An 18,645-nucleotide genomic window follows, 5' to 3' on the forward strand; every position below is an offset into this window, starting at 1 on the left:
CTCCTCACATTCACTGATCTCAGCTATGTTTTAGATTTATTGTCTAAAAACAATTAAAAAAGATTGGATGTAACAAATGGGGATGTAGCTCAGATGGTAGAGCGCTCGCTTAGCATGCGAGAGGTACGGGGATCGATACCCCGCATCTCCAAAATTTATTTTTTTCAATTTTGTCAAACACCATCACTTTCCTTCAAATTTGGATAATTATTACGAACTGTTCTATATTTTCTTCTCTTAGAAGTTCGTGCCATTACAACTCTCTATTATCTCACATTTTTTTTTTTCAATCACCCAAATCACTAAATGACTATCCAATCTTCTTCTCCTACAACTAAAGGTGTGTTTTTTCTTTTTTCCCACCCTATTTTTGTTGATGTAATTGTATTTCATATGATTTTGTTGCATGGGTCTATTTTAATTACATGATTATGCATTTTTTTCATTGTTAATGCAGTTTTTAGCTGAATGATTTTTTATTTTGATGTAAGAAAAACTTACCCTTTTCTTATTTTGTACTAGTATGAATCGTTTCATGTTTGGATTGCGAAATAGAAGCGTTTAATTCATCAAATTCAGGGAAAATTGAAACTTCATACATATCTTCGATTCATGAATGATATGGGTTTTTGTATTTGATTTTTATGATAGATCATTCATGTTATTTAAAACAAATTCTGAGCTGATCAATCAATTTGTTCCTGTCATGTTTGGCAATCCTTTGATGTTTAGATGATTAATTTCCTAGGTCATTGTTGGAGATTTATGTGAATTTGTAGATTGAATTTTGCATATTATCTTTATTGGCTGCCTTATTTAACTAATTTGGGTTAAACTTAATGGACTGATTTGTGTGATCTTGAGATTTGTTGATTGAATTTTGTGCTGTTTGTTGAGCAGATCACCTACAGAAGGAACCCAGGAGTTCATATTTCAATCTTCCACCGCTTGATGTATCCGTTGCATTTCCACAGGCTAAACCTGCATCTGTGTTTCCTCCTTGTGGTGATATTCCCATTCAAGTTTTTGTTCGAATTCGGATAGAGTGTGTTGTAGTTTCTGGATCGAGTTCCAAATAATTGTTGTTTTTGTTAAAGAAAATGTGTTGGATGCTTATGTGTGAACATAAAATGCATTTGGAAATGACTTTGTATTACACTTGTTAGGTCTAAGAGGGCAAGCTACCTAGAGCGAGTTTCCCACATACAATAATTGTGCAAAATACCAAAGCAAGAACAATTGTGAAGCAAGAAAGAACAATAGAATAGAACATAATTTTGAAGAATAAAGGTGAATAAATAAAACAAGAGCGAACACACCAATTTGAGAGGCGGGGAAATCTTGTAATTTGATGTCGATTCTCAATGGAGCGGAACATTTTCAGTTCTTTGGTTTCAAATTATTATGGGTTTTAGTAAAATAACGTTCAAATATGTGTGCTTCATACCTATGTGAAATTGTGGATGATGTTTGCAATCAAGGGTCTAAAACACTACAATTTCTCTATTATTACAACATACAACAGTTAGGTAGCGTACGTCCGACCCAATCCCAACTAGGTGGGAGCTCTTTAGTGGCATTGGGGTAATGATATGTAGTGTTGTTGTGTGTGGAACTTAATTTTAGTATCTTTATCAACTATATGAAGCTTTGCCTCGATTATCACCATTTTTAGTTATCAAGCTCTATTATTTAAAATCTTTTACTTCAGGAAGTTTATCTTTGGTGTTTAACCAAAAGAATTACTCATGTAGTTTCACTTTGCATTGTAGTATCTGACTACTATCAGTTTGATGAGTTGTTGAATGATGAGGAGAGGGCTATTCGCGCAAAAGTTAGAGAGTGCATGGAAAAAGAAGTTGCGCCTATCATGGCAGAGGTGGTTTGCATACATCCTTGTTACTCGGATTCTTCTGTCATATCCTTATTTGGGTTGTTTTGCTATGGGTTATTCTCTCTTTGTATTTTCTTGATGGTTTTACTCATTGTCACGTGATTCACTAATCTCCTTGCGAATGGCGAATCAAAAAACAAATTATGATTGGTTTTGGGCTATTTTAGTGTTGTTTTGAGCAAATCGCAAAATTGAAAAGCGAATTATGTTACGCTGGTTTCATTATTGTTTGGATATAGTAACACATTTTTCTCAAGTGCAGTACTGGGAAAAGGCAGAATTTCCATTCCAGATTATTCCAAAGTTGGGGGCCTTGCACATCTCCGGTGGGACAATTAAGGTGATTAGATCTATTGTGCTTTACTTTTTTATGTTTTGGCCAATTTGCATGGGATAGATATTTATGTGTTCCAGTCATCAGGGTTATGGTTGTCCAGGCCTATCCATTATCGGAAGTGCTATTGCTACAGCGGAAGTTGCTAGAGTTGATGCCAGTTGTTCTACGTTTATACTGGTGCATTCTTCTCTGGCAATGCTAACGATTGGTGACCTCCTGAACTTTCTTAAAGTTTGTTTTTGTTTGCTTGTACGTTTGTTAAACTTTGAATTTAGTTCATACCTTATATCAAGCCTCTTAATTGACGTTTATTGGATAGCAAAATTTGATGATAAATTATAATTTTGGGCAATTGTGGTTTTCTGTTGATACAGCATTGTGTGGATCAGAAGATCAAAAGCAGAAATATTTGCCTTCTTTAGCACAATTAAAAACTGTAGCATGTTGGGTAATATTTTCTTCTTCAACTACTAATTTCTTTGGTTGGGTTGTGGCATAAAGTACAAATGCGGTATGCGGTATGCAGTATGCGGTAATGGGAGTGATGCGGTTATCGTTACTCCTAAATATCGGTCAAAACCGTAAAATATCCCTTGATACGGCCTAAAACATGTTTTTTATAGACCTTTACAACACAGGAAATAACGGTTCAATGTTTTTGAAAACCTTTACAACGCGTCTGACGCGATGCGATGCGACCTTGTTTTTATTCCGTGGGTCGTGGAAGGTTTGTGTATAATCTTCATTGTTCTCTTCATTTGGGATAGGCATTGACTGAGCCTGACAATGGAAGTGATGCAAGTGGGCTACAAACAACTGCTACAAAGGTTTGATCTCCCTCTCTACTCTCTCTCTCTCTATCTATCTATCTCCTATTTGTATGTAGTTTCCATTATTTTTCTGAATGAACTATTTGACTTGGCCTCATTTAGGTTGCTGGGGGCTGGATTTTGGATGGTCAAAAACGCTGGATTGGTAATAGTACATTTGCAGACTTGCTCATCATTTTTGCAAGGAACCCTGCAACAAATCAGATAAATGGGTGTGTTAAATTCTTGTAATATTAAATCAATGAGTAAATTTTTAGCATTTTGATCACATCCGTGGAAAGAAACCCTTGCCAGTTTACGTAGAAGAGCTAAAAGATTGATAGAGTTTCTGCTTAATATGTGCATGTAAACTAATATGAAAATTTTATTGGACTTTGTTTATACGTCTTGCGTTAGTGGACTGGTAGTCTGTCATGACTCTTGGAGATGCAAAATTAAATGCTATGTTGTATCCTAATTTCTAAGTACCTAAGAAATGTATAATCGGTGATCCGCTTGAATATACCATATTGAAGTAATTCTTGAATCCCAAATTTGTTTGTGCCTATGTTACTAGGACTGTGGATATTGTATCCAGCACGAAAACAGGTGTCCAACACTTCAAGTGTCAGACTTGGCTAATTTTTAGAAAAAAACCTTAAGTTGGTCGAAAATGAAGTGTCCAAGACTTTTAAATGTCCTAGCAATGTCCGAGTGTCGAGTATCCAATACGGATATTAAGGTAAAAATGTAGAGTCTGAGTAACATATGTATGAACACTTATCATGAGATTGGTTGTCATTGGTCTATTAATTGGCTATGTTAATAATAAAGCAAATTTGGTGGAAGCGTATTTCTAATTGAATATAACCGAGAGACAGAAAAATGGTGCATCCAAAGGGAGGGAAGATGTATTATAAAAATAGCGGCTCATTCCGAATGTATTCCTACTATTCTAGGTTGGATGTAAAAGGAACATGTAATTTTGACTCTCTTGCTTATCCAAAGTTAGAGCTTCCTTGCTGTATTTTAGTAAGACGTCTCGTAAAGGATATTATATGAATTTTTTTCTTTCATGTTTAGTGCATGATGTTTGTTATACATCTTTTTGGCTGATCAACTGTCTTATTCTCTTCAGATATATTGTTAAAAAAGATGCACCTGGGCTCACTGCTACTAAAATACAGAACAAGATAGGATTGCGGATTGTTCAGAATGGAGATATCATCCTAAAGAAGGTTTTTGTCCCTGATGAAGACAGACTACCTGGTGTCAATTCTTTCCAAGATACAAATAAGGTAATCAAAAGTATATGTATCAAATTCAAATCCATGAGTTCATGTATTTTCTTTTCATTTGTTTTTAATTATGTTTTCCGACGTCCATACTAGTGTCATATGATTCGCTAATCTCCTTGCAAATCGCGAATCGAAAAAAGCGAATTATAGTCGGTTTTGGGTTATTCTTGGACAAATTTAGCGAATTCCGAATTCAAAAAGCGAATTAACTAACGAATCATGTTACACTAGTCCATACTAATATGTTAAGATTCCTTTCTTCAAACTAACTCCTCTTGCCTTCTCTATAAACCAATTCTGAGGCACATACCCCACATATGTCAAGTTTTTCCTTTGCAGCTTGTGTTGGCTCACTTGGTTTCTTTCACGTCTCTGATCAATCCTTCCTTTTACATGCCTTTCCCAACAGTACAAATTAGTTCTAATTACGATTTATCATGTCATGTTCATCTTTGATTTGAGGTCAACTTTTGTGTTGTGCTGAAATATGGCAATATAATTGCATAGGATATAACTACAAACTGTATTACTGTGTAAAATTGGGACAAATTCAAGTCAACTGTCAATATAATTTATGTTGGGTAAGTTTTAGGGTTCTCTCAGCTTCTTCTTTTTGGGTTTGTGTCAGGTTAAAAATTGCCAGCTCTAAGCACTAGTAGTAGTTTTGTTCTTATTCAGATCTAGGGTACATCTTTGATAATTTTCTCTGTTTCGACTAGATGGCGAGGAGAGTGAGGATGGAGAGTAAACAAGCTTCGCTTTAAAAATGAAGGTTTTGGAAATTTATTGGTATTGATGTTAGTGGGGAGAATCGAATAGAGGAAGGCATATTGAGTTTATTATGGAAGCGTTCCTATTACAGCCAACATATATCCATGAAGTGGATTGTATTAATGTCGTATTCAACAGTTTACTAGTGATGGAACTATTTGTGATAGAACTCCTTGCATCAGCTGCCTTATGTAATCCTTTTACCGCCCGTTTGGTTAATGGGTGGTAATGGAAATGATTTACAGTGTAAATTTTAATGATATATATCATGTCATTCCCATGGTAATGAAAGTTTGATCATAAAAAAGTTTTTTTGTTCACAATTTTCCATTACCATCTAATACCACATGTTTCAATGGCAATGCATTAGAATAAATTTTGTGAAGAAAATGAGATTGTTGAAGTAGAATAAGCGATATTTCTACCAAAATTACATTAACTTTCCAATACCATTCACACCATTTAGTACCGATTATCCAACGGGTCGTTAATGGACTGAACAATGAACAACAAGGTTAAAAAGGAGAGAAAGTGTGAGGCTTTGGAAGGAACATGAATTGATATAGTTCTTTCTCATAATATATGGATTTAGCATATATCTTACTTGAAAAAACATTGATGTTCTTCAAATGTTTGTATTGTTCGTTGTGCATTACTTTGATTATTAACACTCTCTAAGAACAGGTACTTGCAGTTTCGCGTGTCATGGTAGCGTGGCAACCTATTGGAATTTCCATGGGTGCTTACGATATGTGTCATAGGTACTATGATGAGTTACAGTGTTTTATTGTGAATCTGTTGTTCCATAACATATAGCATGACGTGACCTGGAATTTTGTTTGGTAAGGTACTTGAAAGAGAGGAAACAATTTGGTGCACCTTTGGCTGCCTTCCAAATTAACCAGCAGAAACTCGTACAGATGCTCGGCAATGTTCAGGCAATGTTCCTTATTGGTTGGCGTCTTTGTAAATTGTACGAAAGTGGGAAAATGACTCCTGGTCAGGCAAGCTTGGGAAAGGTGAAGTCTGTTGACAAACTAATTAGGATGCGTTTGGGAACAAGTATTTCATTTCAAATTATAAATTTTAATTATGAAATCATTAATAAGGGGATTTGAGAATGACAAAGTTTGGAAAGTCATTTTCAAATCGTCATTATTAACCACTTTTATAACAATGGTGGATTTGACTCGAATTCAAATTTAAATTTTTTTATTTGCCAAATACTAAGTTTAAGTCAAATCTATATTTTCAAATGAAACCGTCATTTTCAAATATAACATTATGAAATTTGTCTTTGGCATCGCTTATGATGATAAAATTTTGAATTTGTTTGTTAATCAGTCATGGATAACCAGCAAGGCAAGAGAGACAGTTGCTCTTGGTCGAGAATTACTCGGAGGCAATGGAATCCTTGCCGAGTTCCTTGTCGCGAAGGTCTTATGCTTTGCCCTACTTTCTATCTCATTTTTTGTCTAACATTCATCAACACTTCGCTGATACACTTTTGACATACCTTGATCATTTTTTATGATAGTATCCTTATATGATCTTTAATTTGATGCATTATCCGATATATATTTTAAATTTGAGATTTATCTATCTATAAATATAACTAAATAAAAACACCGTTCAGATCGTCTTTTTTCAAAATTGCATGTGTCACTATCTTACTCCGTATGTCCCATGACTTTTGCTACAAGTACAACAAACCAAGGAAAGTAAGGAAAGGGAGTTAAAAGGTGTAATTTATTATTAGGAAATGGGAAAAGCGTGTGAATGGGATGAAAATAAGTTACTCGTGTGCATGAATATTAAAGAAAGAGTGGCATGGCCAAAAATAGCATTGTAGCAAACTCATAGAACAGACTAAAAAGGAAAATATAGCAAAACTCACGGAATGAAAAGAGTATTTAATTTTTTTTCATTGAAACGCATTATTGTCGTCGTCGTCATCATCATCATTATTTTTATTATCTTACTGAACGAGTTCATTATTATCTATGTTGGTTGACTTTGAAATTAAAGGCGATTAACGCACTAGTGCTCAATTGATTTGTTGTTATCGTCTTGTGTTTCATTCAGCCCTCTCGTTTATCCGACCCCTCTCCTTTCTTTTCCTTTAGCTCATCATAGTTCAATTTACAGGCGTTCTGTGACCTTGAGCCCATCTACACCTATGAAGGAACATATGATATCAACACATTGGTGACAGCAAGAGAAGTCACGGGTATCGCCAGCATCAAAGCTCCTGCAAGGAGCCGCCTGTAGTGTTAAGTATTTTTCTTTTCTTCTCTGATTTGCCTGCTGCATTATGTTTTGCGTGTGTACATGTTTAGATGATCGGTATTTATCTAAACATGGTGTGCTTATTTCAGGTATACAAGGTTCGAATCAATAAAGCGGAATTCTGATCTAGGAAGTATTTATTCGCTGAACTCGAAAAATTGTACTGCTCTTCTAGTTGCTCCGATGAAGAGACGCCTTAGTACGTGTTGTATGCTTAAACTTATGGTAGTATTCTACAAGAAACCGAGCACGCTTGTAATAATAGCATGAAAGTTCTTGTACATCTAAGATACGAAGGTTTAGTTCGATTGAAATATCTGGTTGGTCTTTAGACCCCGACTCGTAGACCCCAACATGCATCGGCCTGTTGCACAGCCAGATCCAGTGTCTGATCGTACAAAGCCACTGACTTGATTTAGCTAGCTATCAAAGGGAGCCATTAATACATCTATTCTAGATGCCCTACGACTTTCACAAGCTCGATACTATCTATAGTTACGATAATTGTAACCGAAATGCCAAATTCGTCACGGAAATCTAGCGATTCAAAACGGTTCTAAAAATCGTTTTGAATCACTAGTTGGATTTCCATAGTCATATAGTTCTATAAGATCATGGAAATTCTTCACATGTTCAATATTTCATCTCAGCTATAATCATTACAACATACATAACTTGCTTCGTATTTTTTCCTATCTATTTTATCATATGATCAGTAAAACCTGGCTATATATGGAAAACTTCATTGATCGATCGATGAGCCAAAGTCGAAAAACGGCATATATCAAGCTGTAGTTTATGTAGTGTCACTGCCAGTGCCAGCAAGAACATCTCTTTCCCTCCCAGATATCCTGAGACTTTGTAGGAGCCTGATGGCTGGTACAAGAAACCTTAAACATTGGTATGGAGTAAGAATTTCAGCTACTTTTGCACCCGTTGTCACCCTTAAGGAGTCGGCATTGGCTATCACCGTTTCAAGTGCCCTACTTAATTGCTCCATTGGTTCGCTTTCGGTGTTTGAGGTTTTCATTTCTGCTGGCCATGCAGCTTTCCTTATGACATCCATTAGTGGTGGAGCTGCTACGGTTTCTTGAATCCTCGCTAATTCATCCTCGACCACCTTTTCATTTATTCTCGTCTCTCGTTTCAACCTGGTTAAATAACTTTGATGAATGTCTATATGCTACACTTTTTAAGCATATTCTTCATTTTGTAAATCAATTCTACCAAAAGTTTAAACTGAGCTTTTAAGCTCAAAGATATATTTATACACTATCACGCTCTTTTACATCAAGGGCCTTCGGAGTCTTGATGCAACACACATTTTCATATGTTAAAACTAATGTGGATACAAGACTCAATTTTGAACCAATTCAAAACATTTGATCCGAAAATCGACCCAATCGACCTAATGTTAACTATACACTATCTTCGTTTTTTCATTTTCTGTCGTATATATTTCATTTGTTATTTTAGTTTTATGTGTTTTTATATATTTATTGTTATTTTAATTAAAATAAAACCTAAAATCTAATTATAAACTTTTTTTTCTTATTAATTAATATTAAAATACTAATAATAAATTAATTAATAATATTACAATATCAATAATAAATAATAATATTAGAATGTAAAAGGAGGTTAGGGATATGGCGATGGAATCAAAATCTAATTGACATAAATAGCGACGGAATGGCTACGAAATTTGTATGTGGCGACACGAAATATGGCTACGGGTCCCCTTCCGTCACCATATGGGTGATGGCTACGGAATGGACCCGTAGCGATCTCGTGTTTTTTTAGTGAAAGAGACGACTCTAAATATCATGAATTAAAGGTGTGAAAGTGAGGGAAAGAATAGGTACCTTTCAAGGGCAAGAGTTTGGTCAGGGGACAAATCCCGAACAGAGTCGGAAACAACCTGCAAAAGAACGGTGGGCTGAAACCCGGCGATCCAAAGGAAAGAGCATTCAAGAGAAGAACACCAGGTAGGGGAAAATAGAGCAAAACCATTAAGATTAGCTGCACGAGACTTATGCTCATAATACTCTTCAAAGTGGCCCAGAACACGGGCTATAAGAAGACGTGCCGCTCGCTCTTCAATCACCGGCCCTTCATCGCCGGACTTTCCGTGTACGGCGGCATTGATCTCGGCTGATAGTTGTGCTTGGCGGTGGCACCAACCGTGGTAGAATTCTTCAAATGAGTAAGAAGATATTAAGCTATTGCTACTGTTTGGTGATCCACTGGGCATGTTTTAGAGAGAAATTAATTTTATTGAATGATTCTTGTTTGATAATTGAACTAGGAGAGAATATTTGGAGTATATAGTGTAACATGTCTTTAATTGAACATGTTCAATGGTTTTTATAATGTTTCACTTAATTTTGAGTCTCATACAAGTATACATTTTGTTATTTTTCTTTATTAATTTAGTAATAATTTTTATGTTTTTCGGATATAAAGTTTAATTTATAAAGGGGAGCTAAATAATATATGAGAAATACGTGGTATGGTTGATTTGAATAGGAAATAATGATTGGGATAATGAGAGAAATAGTATGATTGATCTAATAAGAAATAATGGTTGGGATAATGAGAGAAATAGTGTGGTGGTATCGAAGTTTTACGGATGAGGTGACAATTTTAGATTTGCCTATTATTTAAACTCGTGTAAAATTTAAGGTATTTTCGATATTTAGGGTAATTTTGTTGACTTTTGTTGACTTTGGCTAATTGGAATATAATAAAGCACTTTTGGAAGTAACGTGGGCTAATTTGGCCCATAAAAAATTTAATTTACAAATTTATTTATTTACTATTATCTTATTACTCTTTTCAATGAATTTTTGGATTAATAAGTGTAAAATAATTAATATAAATAAACAAAGTATTAATTGTGAGTGAAAAATTAGGAGGTGTCTTTTTTTTCCATATTGTTATATTATATTTGGATATTTTTGGGGGTGACGGGTGACAATCATGTACGAAATTTAGTTGCATGTTGCCGAACAACAAATTAGAAAATTATAAAAATAAAAGAAAATAAAAGGGAAAATAGAAGTGGATAATAACTTGTTTTGAATTGGACAAATATTTCCTCTATGTATTTGAGAATCGACACGATGAATGATGATGAAGGTATGATACATACTGGTTTATGGGTTAGGTATTCATATTTGTATTTGTATTTGTATTGGTATAATTGGTATTGTTCCAATTCACTACAAGTGCATCCATGTTTATTGTTTATGTTAAGGTAAGGAAATTTGGATTTTAGGAATGGAGTATAAAATTGGATTCTTTAGCTTTGCATCAACTACTCACACGTCGAAATCTGACTTGTAATGAATGAGATATAAAATTTTAAATGTTATAACGAACAGACAGTTGTGAAACAATATGATTAGTCCATCTTGGCCTAAACCACTCGGGCTAGCTATCTTAGGCCACTCTAGCATACCTCTCTTGCAACATCATTTTCATGGATAGAGACGGTCGGTCCATCATGGAATAATCGGTCAATATACACTAATCCTATAGAGTGAGGATTTTAGTATTTGTTTAGTGATTTAAAATTTCAGAGTGTGAACCAATCGATTTATCTGATTCAACTTGCTCAAGACAGCTCTGCATATCCCTATTTTTTTTATTTTTCATTTCTCATCTATTTTGTGATTAATTATGCTTATTTTAAGAGAAATATTCTTTGACGCCTTAATCTTAACCCATTCACCCCAATCCATACAAACCCTTAATTTGAAATTAATTAAGGATTATAATGAGCAGTTCCTTTATCCAATTTTACCATAAACTTAAATATCCACCTTTTCTCTTTTTGTAATTAGCTCTATTCTACCATTTTGTAGGGGAGCTTTTTGGGTTAGTATGTAGTAGTTTAATCTCTATGTATCTTTCTCTTTCATTGTTTCTAATTACATTTATTATTTTTTTTTATAAAATTGAAAAATGTACTAAAAATCTCCCTTTTACCTTGTAAGCTTTTAAAGTCTCACCTTTCCTTTATCTATAATAAATTCTATCACTTTCTTCTATTCACGCTCACACATTTCAACTCTCCTCTTTAATATCATCTACACAATTTAAATGATCTGTATAATTTTTAATTTTGTGCAAATTCTCATTATTATATAAACTCCACAATGTCAAGTTTTGTTGTTAGATTCTCACTTTTATAGTTAAAATAGTTACTTGGGATTTTAAAGTGAATGCTAAATAACTAAGTAGACACAATTTTTTTACATTCAAAGTACACCTTTAAACAACAAAAGTGAATGTTTAAATATACAAAATATCAATTTTTACATTTTAAATGACGTGTTAAATATTAAACAACTAAAATTAAGTGTTTTAAGTAGGAAAGTAAAAAGTAATTGGAGTTTCTTCTCTCTCCTCTTTTCCGTTATTTCTCAAAAAAAACCTTACTCTCCATTGTTTACTTTGGGGGCTTGGGGCTACTATCAACCATCAGCTTGATGATAAGTCTCAATCTCTTTATTTTTGCTTTTTTTTTTGTTGCAAATAAAGTGTATTCTCTTTATATTATATAGTTATTCTATCCATTTTTGGATTTGATCTACCCATATATTTGGTTTTAAAGTCTCTCATGGTGAAAGTTTGGAGTCTTGTTATCAATTCGATATTAAAAAAGTATATGACGTCATCATAGGTGTCAGTTCGGCTAATACAATCAATATTATCAAACTTATCTCTACTTCAAAGCCGCACCAGATTTAAAGACCCCAACTGAGAGGGTTGTATCAAACAATGATGTGATAGAGGGAATGCTTCGGTATTAAATCTCTTTTATAATGATCGTGACTTTTTCTATATAAATTTTTTTAATTAAATTTGTTATGTATTTGATCGATTGTTACAATTTGTTGTAGATGTCCTAGAATAATTTTATGAATGAATTATTAGGTTTCGTAAATGTTTTGATTATTTAATTTGAAAATTTAGGCCAATTTGAGATTGTTTGTATTGAAAAGTTATTGTACTTATTCCATTTATTAAACTTAAATATCTCTTCATGTGAGAAATTTAGGGTCCTAATTATAATTTAAGGTAAAAGTTAATTTGTTGATGAAGATTTTTGCTTTGAACGTTAAGGAAGATGTCAATCTCGCATCAGCAACAAAGTTTGTTAGATTCAATTCAATATGAAAACTACATCTAATCGAACGACCTCTTCAATGAAACTTATATCAAATAATATGAAATATGACATACGAATACATCATTTATGATTTATCATCTACAAGGATCGTAGTTTTATTTATTTAGATAATTATTTAATGGAAAATTACGTAACTAATACAATTTTTTATTAATTTTCCTGCATTAATACGAATTTTTGATTAACCATGAATAATATCAACTTTGAGGGTCTTTTCCTAGAATAATACAAACTTTAGTTTATTAACTAACTTACTAAATTTTTTTGTCATATAATTTCCTATATTTTGATTTTTAACATGTTAGGTATATTCTAGAAAAACACCCTCTTAAATTGGTATAATTCATGATTAATAAAAGTTGATATTATTGTAGGAAAATAAGCAAAAGCTTGTATTATTCAAAATAATTTTTCCTTATTTAATTTCAATTTTAATGACTATATGTTTGCGTGTTGTTAATTCTAATGTGAATCTTTTCCCATATTATGGCTAAAAAAAATTCACACTTTGCATTATGTGGGAAAGTATTTCCCACAATACCGTCCACGTGAAATTTTTTTTTTTTTTTTTTTTTTTCAGACAAAACCGCCACTTGAGATGGCGGTTTGCCTTAAGCACCAAACCGCCACATGAAGTGGCGGTTTGGTCAAGGCAAACCGCCATCTCAAGTGGCGGTTTGGTCCCTGGTAAACCGCCACTTCATGTGGCGGTTTGCTTGTGGCCTGGATTTTTTTTTTCTTTCATTTTAAAATAGTCAACGCAACATGCATTAAACTAGTTCAATACCATCTATTCCATAATAATCAATTATGAACCGGCTTGATTTGAAAAAATTAATTATGAAAATAATGCAAAGATATATTACAATTATGGAAAGTCATACAAGAAGTTCAAGTCATATAAGAATATACAAAGTTTGTTAAACTACAACCCCCGGCCCCTTTTGTTTTGCGCACCGGTGGATGATGATGGTGTGAACTCGTCAACCTCCGCAATGACATTAAGAGCAGGAGCTCGTCGTTGACTAGCACGCTGATATGTGATGATCCTTTGCGGATTTGCGGAGGCAATGGATGTGGAGGAGGAGTGGTGATGGAAGTTGGAGGAACGAATGGCGATATAGTACCAGATGACGATGGCGATCTGGAAGACCGACCTCGAGTAGATGAACGCTGGCGACCTCGTGTGGACCGAGAACTGGATCCTCCGGAAGAGCTACCTCTATGGGCTGAACTCCTTGGAGAAGGAGTGTGGAATGTGTCATCTACCTCGCCAATGACGGGTGGAGTCGGTATGAGGTACTCATACCCCGCCTGACTCAATGCATCGGTCAATGACGCGGTGATGGAGCCTAGGGTCTGAGAACATAGCCGATACCCCACATCAACTGGCGATGTAGCGGCCCCTTGAATCGTGTCATTGCACTGTATGAGCACCGATCGGATGCGCTCAGCCTGTATGTTATCATTATGTTGTTAAAAGACTGACATTAAAGTATTACTATATGTTATGAGTGTTGAAAAAAGACGTACCAGTAACGTAGATGTCGGATGGTAATGTGATCCTGGCTGCGCAAATGTGGTGTTCGTTAGGCGTAATATGGAGATACGCCTGTACCAACTCATGTACATGCCAGTGCTATGACCTGTGAAGTTATCTCCTCGAACCAAACGAGATGCTCGGTCATTCCACGCATCTACGTGCGATCTATGTCGTAGGACGTAGTTCTTATCCCCAGTCCATCGATCGATCGCATGTAGTTGAGGTTGGGTGTCACAGGCATTCGGAATAACCTGCTCCAAACCGAATTGACGCATGCCACGATCTGGAAGATGTATCTCGACAATGTCAAAGCAAATAAGTGGACAACGCGATCTCCAAATCTCGTGGCCCGATGTACATATGTGCGGTAGAGCGTCCATCTTAGCCGCTGTGTAAGGCTGCCATGTCATCTGTAATAGAAATCAATATGCTCAGTAATATATACAATTTATTAATAACTAATACAAATAGTAAATGTTAATAACCTGCTCGTCTCGTTGTCGATCAAGTGCGTCTCTGTAGTAGACGAGAGTATGTGGGGAGTGGGATCTCAAAAGATATACGCGAAGCCAGCTGCAAACAAATGAACATTGTTTAACATTTTGATGTATCGTAAAAAAGTGCAATTATGAATTTGATTAGTGAGTTGAGTGTTGCTACCTTACTGCTAAAGGATCCATCCCGCGCCGATGCTGTGACCCTAACACCGGTTCAAAATCATCCGCGTCGTCTTCCTGATCATGTTGCCCATCGGGTCGAATCATCCGAATAATGGGCCTCCCTATATGAATGTGCTCCCATGACCATATCTGTAACAACATCAAGCAGCCACCAATGTCCTTGGCACCCTTACCAGATGCTCAACATAAGTTACGATACAGATACGCTAGGGTAGCACTTCCCCAACTGTACTCATCTATGCGCTCCAAGTCTCCCAGTAGAGGGAGATAGATCAACTGTACCGAGTCACCGCTCTTGTCTGGAAACAAGATGCATCCAAACAGGTACAAGATGTAAGCTCGCGCATGTCTATCAACCGTCACATCATCCGCGTCATCCTCCAGCGCGCTAAAATGCTCTCAGAGCCAAGTCAGCTTCAATGACGATCCAACGATGATCTTCGGCTGTGTGGGGTCTTGGGGGTTTTCAGGCCAAACCCCTAGTAGCTCATGAACTAATGCTGACCAATTTCCCTCTCCATGGCCTATCACTGCTTGACCTTCGATGGGCAGTCCCATTATAACTGCCACATCTTGCAACGTGATCGTTGCCTCGCCAACTGTGAGGTGAAAGGTATGAGTCTCCGGCCTCCACCTCTCCACCAATGCAGTGATAAGAGCTCAATCGAGCTCTAAGCCCCCGCCCAACAACCTATGAATGTATCTGAAACCAGCTAGTTCGACTACCTCTAATACCCTGTCATCCACCTCCCACTGTAATGTACTCGCCTGGTAGTGCTGACTAGTAACCAATTGGGCAGTGGAGCCCTCCCACGCAGCTACGCTCCTGTGTGTCGCCTGAAGCGTAAGCACTGATGGATCAACTGGGCCCGGCATCGCCATAATCGCTGTTACATACATAAGTGTTATAAAAATCATATAAATATCATGACTTCCCTCGCATTATCCAAATTTGCAACCAATTCAACATGTTTTTCAACAGGATAATGATCTTTCATGTGATTTCCCCACCAATTTGCTACCAATTTGCAACCAATATCATGACTTCCTCACCCCAATACACTATAACGGGAAGTGTAAATTTGAATACAAGAATTTGTGATACTAAGGTATTAGAACACTTATTATAAGGTTCATTTCAAATATAAAAGCTAAAAATACCATGAATATATACTAAAACCCATTAAACTAACCCTACAAAGTAATAAACTTTCATTGAAGCATTTCATCAAACACTTTATATGCATACAAACCAAATCCTAAAATTCAACTACAAATGTGTAAAATGTAAGCTTAGATCATGAAAACAAGAGAATGTAACAAACAATCAACGCATTTATAACTTCAATTGAAAACAATAATGAACAAAAAAATAATTTGCATATTGAAAAAAAATTAGGGTTTTACTCATACCTTAAATGAGGATGAAAATGAACTAGTACACAAGAAGAAGATGGGAATGTAATTGATTAGTTTAGTTGAATGAAAGGAATTGTAAATTTGAAGTAAATGAGAGCGAAGAATTTTTTTTTTTAAGCTAAAACACCGGCACCAAGAAGCAAAAAGCAAAGAGGATAATGGAATGAAGAACCAGGCTCGTCATTCTGTTTTGTACTGCTACAAAACCGCCACTTCAAGTGGCGGTTTACTCAACATAATTTTTTTTTTAAAAAAAGATTAAAAACTAACAAACCGCCATTTCATCTGGCGATTTACTTCAGCTCCCTAAACAAAACCGCTATCTCATGTAGCGGTTATATTAAAAAAAAATTAAAAAAAAAATTGCTCAAAGCTATCCTATGTGGATGGTAATGTGGGAATTAGTTTTCAATTTCAAGCAAAATGGAAATTACTTTATAAAATTACATTATTCTGGAAAATTTCAAGCAAGATGTTGTATAACCTTTTAATTAATAAATTAATTTTAATTTTAAAAATTATGTAATGGTAAAACCTTAGTCCTTAAATATAAATTTGTGAAGAAAGAAAAGGTTATAAAAGATAGTTACACGTGGATATTTGCACCGCATGAGAAAGAATGAGTAGGACCTAATTACCTAGACGTTTATAACAGATGCATGCATGTGGGAAGTCTAAGAAGTTGCAGTTTGAGAACTTGTGCTCGTGCACAAACAGATGCATGCATGTGGGAATTGGGATCAATTCTACTTGCACCCGAACCAAGTTACTCACTTCACTCAACAAACTCTTTTAACAGTTTCTTTGTGTTTACTTCATAATTTTCATAGCGCTTATATATTTGAGTTATATATTGTAAATTCAAGAAAATAAAAAAAATACTAAATAACAATTTACTTTTTAATGGTCTCGCTCTTCCGTTTCTGTGTGTTGGTTCCATATTTTTTATTTGATCTGAACAAATACCAAAAATCTTATATAATCGATATGATAGAAAAAACTCAAAACTTAACAAAAAATATTATGGATAAAAAAGATAAACATTTAACAAGAATAATATCACCAATATTTGTTTTCATTAATACTTCTATTAAACAAGATGTTTTTAACCATATTTATAAAGATATTGTATGTTATAAATATACATTATAATAATAATATGTATTTACAACAAATATACATTATAATAATAATCAAATCAAAAGTGAAGTTTCATTAAATAGACATTAAAATAAGATATTTTTGGAAAAATTAGTTTACAACTTGCTAAATTTTGTTTTATGTTGAAGCATGGCTATCATCCTGCACTAAAAAATAGAGTCATCATCCTTTTTATATCACCAGTTAGTTGACTCAGGCACGTGGCCTCCTCTAAAGTTCTTATAAGATGAGGGACTCTGTACTTCATCTTCAATCACCATGCATGTGCCTCCAAAGCTTAAATCATCCTTCAAGAAGACCATACTACCTCTGTTTCAAAGACTTATTAAAATTACTCCATTTTAATATTTTTGGTTATGACGTATATTCTATTTGTTTCAAAGATGAACCAAATTAGCTGCCAAATGGTGTAGCTATTAGCCTATTACAACATACACCAAGTAGGCTCACAGGATGCACCTAATACTTTTAATTAGCGCATGTGCTTGCTCTTTTTTTTTTTCTCTAAATTTTCTTAGCTTATTAAATAATATGTATTATATATTTATATAATATTACAAATAATATAGAAAAAATTGTCCAGAATAATCTTATCTATAGTCCATCTGATAATCCCTACTATCTTTTATATATTTTTTACTGATAGCACCCCGTTTCACATTTGAATCAATTACCGTAGGTACCTGCTAGTCGTAACACTAACCTTTTCTTCCTTCTTATGCTTCTTCATTGGCCCCCTACTCCTCTTTGTTGGATAGTATCAAAAATAGTCGGTTAAAATGTGCAAAGTAGTGTCAGCAAAAAAATATACAAAATTTGACTTATTTAGAAATAATCAATAGTAGAGATTATTCTTGACAAATATGTAATAGATAGGATAATTCAGGATAATTTTTCAATAATATTTGTTACCGAAAATCAATTTAAACGTTATCTTTTTATTATCACTAACTAAACGTAAAAAACAAAATAAGGTTAAAAACTGCGTACGTATATATGACCCAAAATCCTGTTTATGATGCTAATTTTCTTTCTGTCTAAAATATTGTAGCAATACTTTACGAGCCTTAGGAGTATTTATCTTGAAATTGTTCTATAAAGTAGCTTAATCAAATAATTGAATATGAATCAGAAACGAATATACGAGTCCAGGTATTTGGATTCCAAGTTTTATCAAACTCAGTTATTACAACATTTATTCAACATCTATGACATAATTACTTACAGAATTACAATATAAATAC

General features: G+C 34.5%; 2 protein-coding genes and 1 non-coding gene across 4 annotated transcripts; 2 read left to right on the forward strand and 1 right to left on the reverse strand.

Annotated features, from left to right (window-relative positions):
* The first annotated feature begins 78 nt into the window (after positions 1-78).
* Positions 79-151, forward strand: TRNAA-AGC (transfer RNA alanine (anticodon AGC)). Its single transcript has one exon. It is a non-coding gene; the product is annotated as a tRNA-Ala (tRNA).
* A 41-nt stretch (positions 152-192) lies between these two features.
* LOC130804752 (acyl-coenzyme A oxidase 4, peroxisomal) lies at positions 193-7,729 on the forward strand. 2 transcript variants are annotated; one of them, XM_057669315.1, is made up of 14 exons: positions 193-340; positions 901-1,005; positions 1,773-1,879; positions 2,157-2,234; positions 2,316-2,439; positions 2,606-2,679; positions 2,999-3,058; positions 3,164-3,273; positions 4,179-4,338; positions 5,794-5,870; positions 5,957-6,128; positions 6,454-6,546; positions 7,258-7,386; positions 7,488-7,729. In XM_057669315.1, the coding sequence occupies exons 1-13, from the start codon at positions 307-309 to the stop codon at positions 7,378-7,380; spliced, it is 1,317 nt and encodes a 438-aa protein (XP_057525298.1). In that variant the 5' UTR covers positions 193-306; the 3' UTR covers positions 7,381-7,386; positions 7,488-7,729. The 2 variants fall into 2 exon arrangements, with proteins under 2 accessions (XP_057525298.1, XP_057525297.1); XM_057669314.1 differs by having other exon boundaries at positions 7,258-7,381.
* A 138-nt stretch (positions 7,730-7,867) lies between these two features.
* LOC130804753 (protein RESPONSE TO ABA AND SALT 1-like) lies at positions 7,868-9,771 on the reverse strand. Its single transcript, XM_057669316.1, has 2 exons — positions 9,264-9,771; positions 7,868-8,549 (listed from the first exon to the last, which is right to left on the reverse strand). Exons 1-2 carry the CDS (start codon positions 9,650-9,652, stop codon positions 8,195-8,197), a joined length of 744 nt encoding a protein of 247 aa, XP_057525299.1. The 5' UTR covers positions 9,653-9,771; the 3' UTR covers positions 7,868-8,194.
* Between the last annotated feature and the right edge of the window lie 8,874 nt (positions 9,772-18,645).

Source organism: Amaranthus tricolor, chromosome 17, assembly GCF_026212465.1.
Source record: "Amaranthus tricolor cultivar Red isolate AtriRed21 chromosome 17, ASM2621246v1, whole genome shotgun sequence".
NCBI classification, from domain to species: Eukaryota; Viridiplantae; Streptophyta; class Magnoliopsida; order Caryophyllales; family Amaranthaceae; genus Amaranthus; species Amaranthus tricolor.

What these genes read in the sequence shown, in the direction of transcription:
- LOC130804753 (XM_057669316.1), bottom strand. Translation starts at nt 9,652, where the DNA reads ATGCCCAGTGGATCACCAAACAGTAGCAATAGCTTAATATCTTCTTAC. An exon ending in CAAACTCTTGCCCTTGAAAG is followed by an intron (nt 8,550 to 9,263) that starts GTACCTATTCTT and finishes TTATTTAACCAG; the next exon opens with GTTGAAACGAGAGACGAGAA.
- LOC130804752 (XM_057669315.1), top strand. Translation starts at nt 307, where the DNA reads ATGACTATCCAATCTTCTTCTCCTACAACTAAAG. An exon ending in TCTGGCAATGCTAACGATTG is followed by an intron (nt 2,440 to 2,605) that starts GTGACCTCCTGA and finishes CTGTTGATACAG; the next exon opens with CATTGTGTGGATCAGAAGAT. An exon ending in CCGAGTTCCTTGTCGCGAAG is followed by an intron (nt 6,547 to 7,257) that starts GTCTTATGCTTT and finishes TTCAATTTACAG; the next exon opens with GCGTTCTGTGACCTTGAGCC.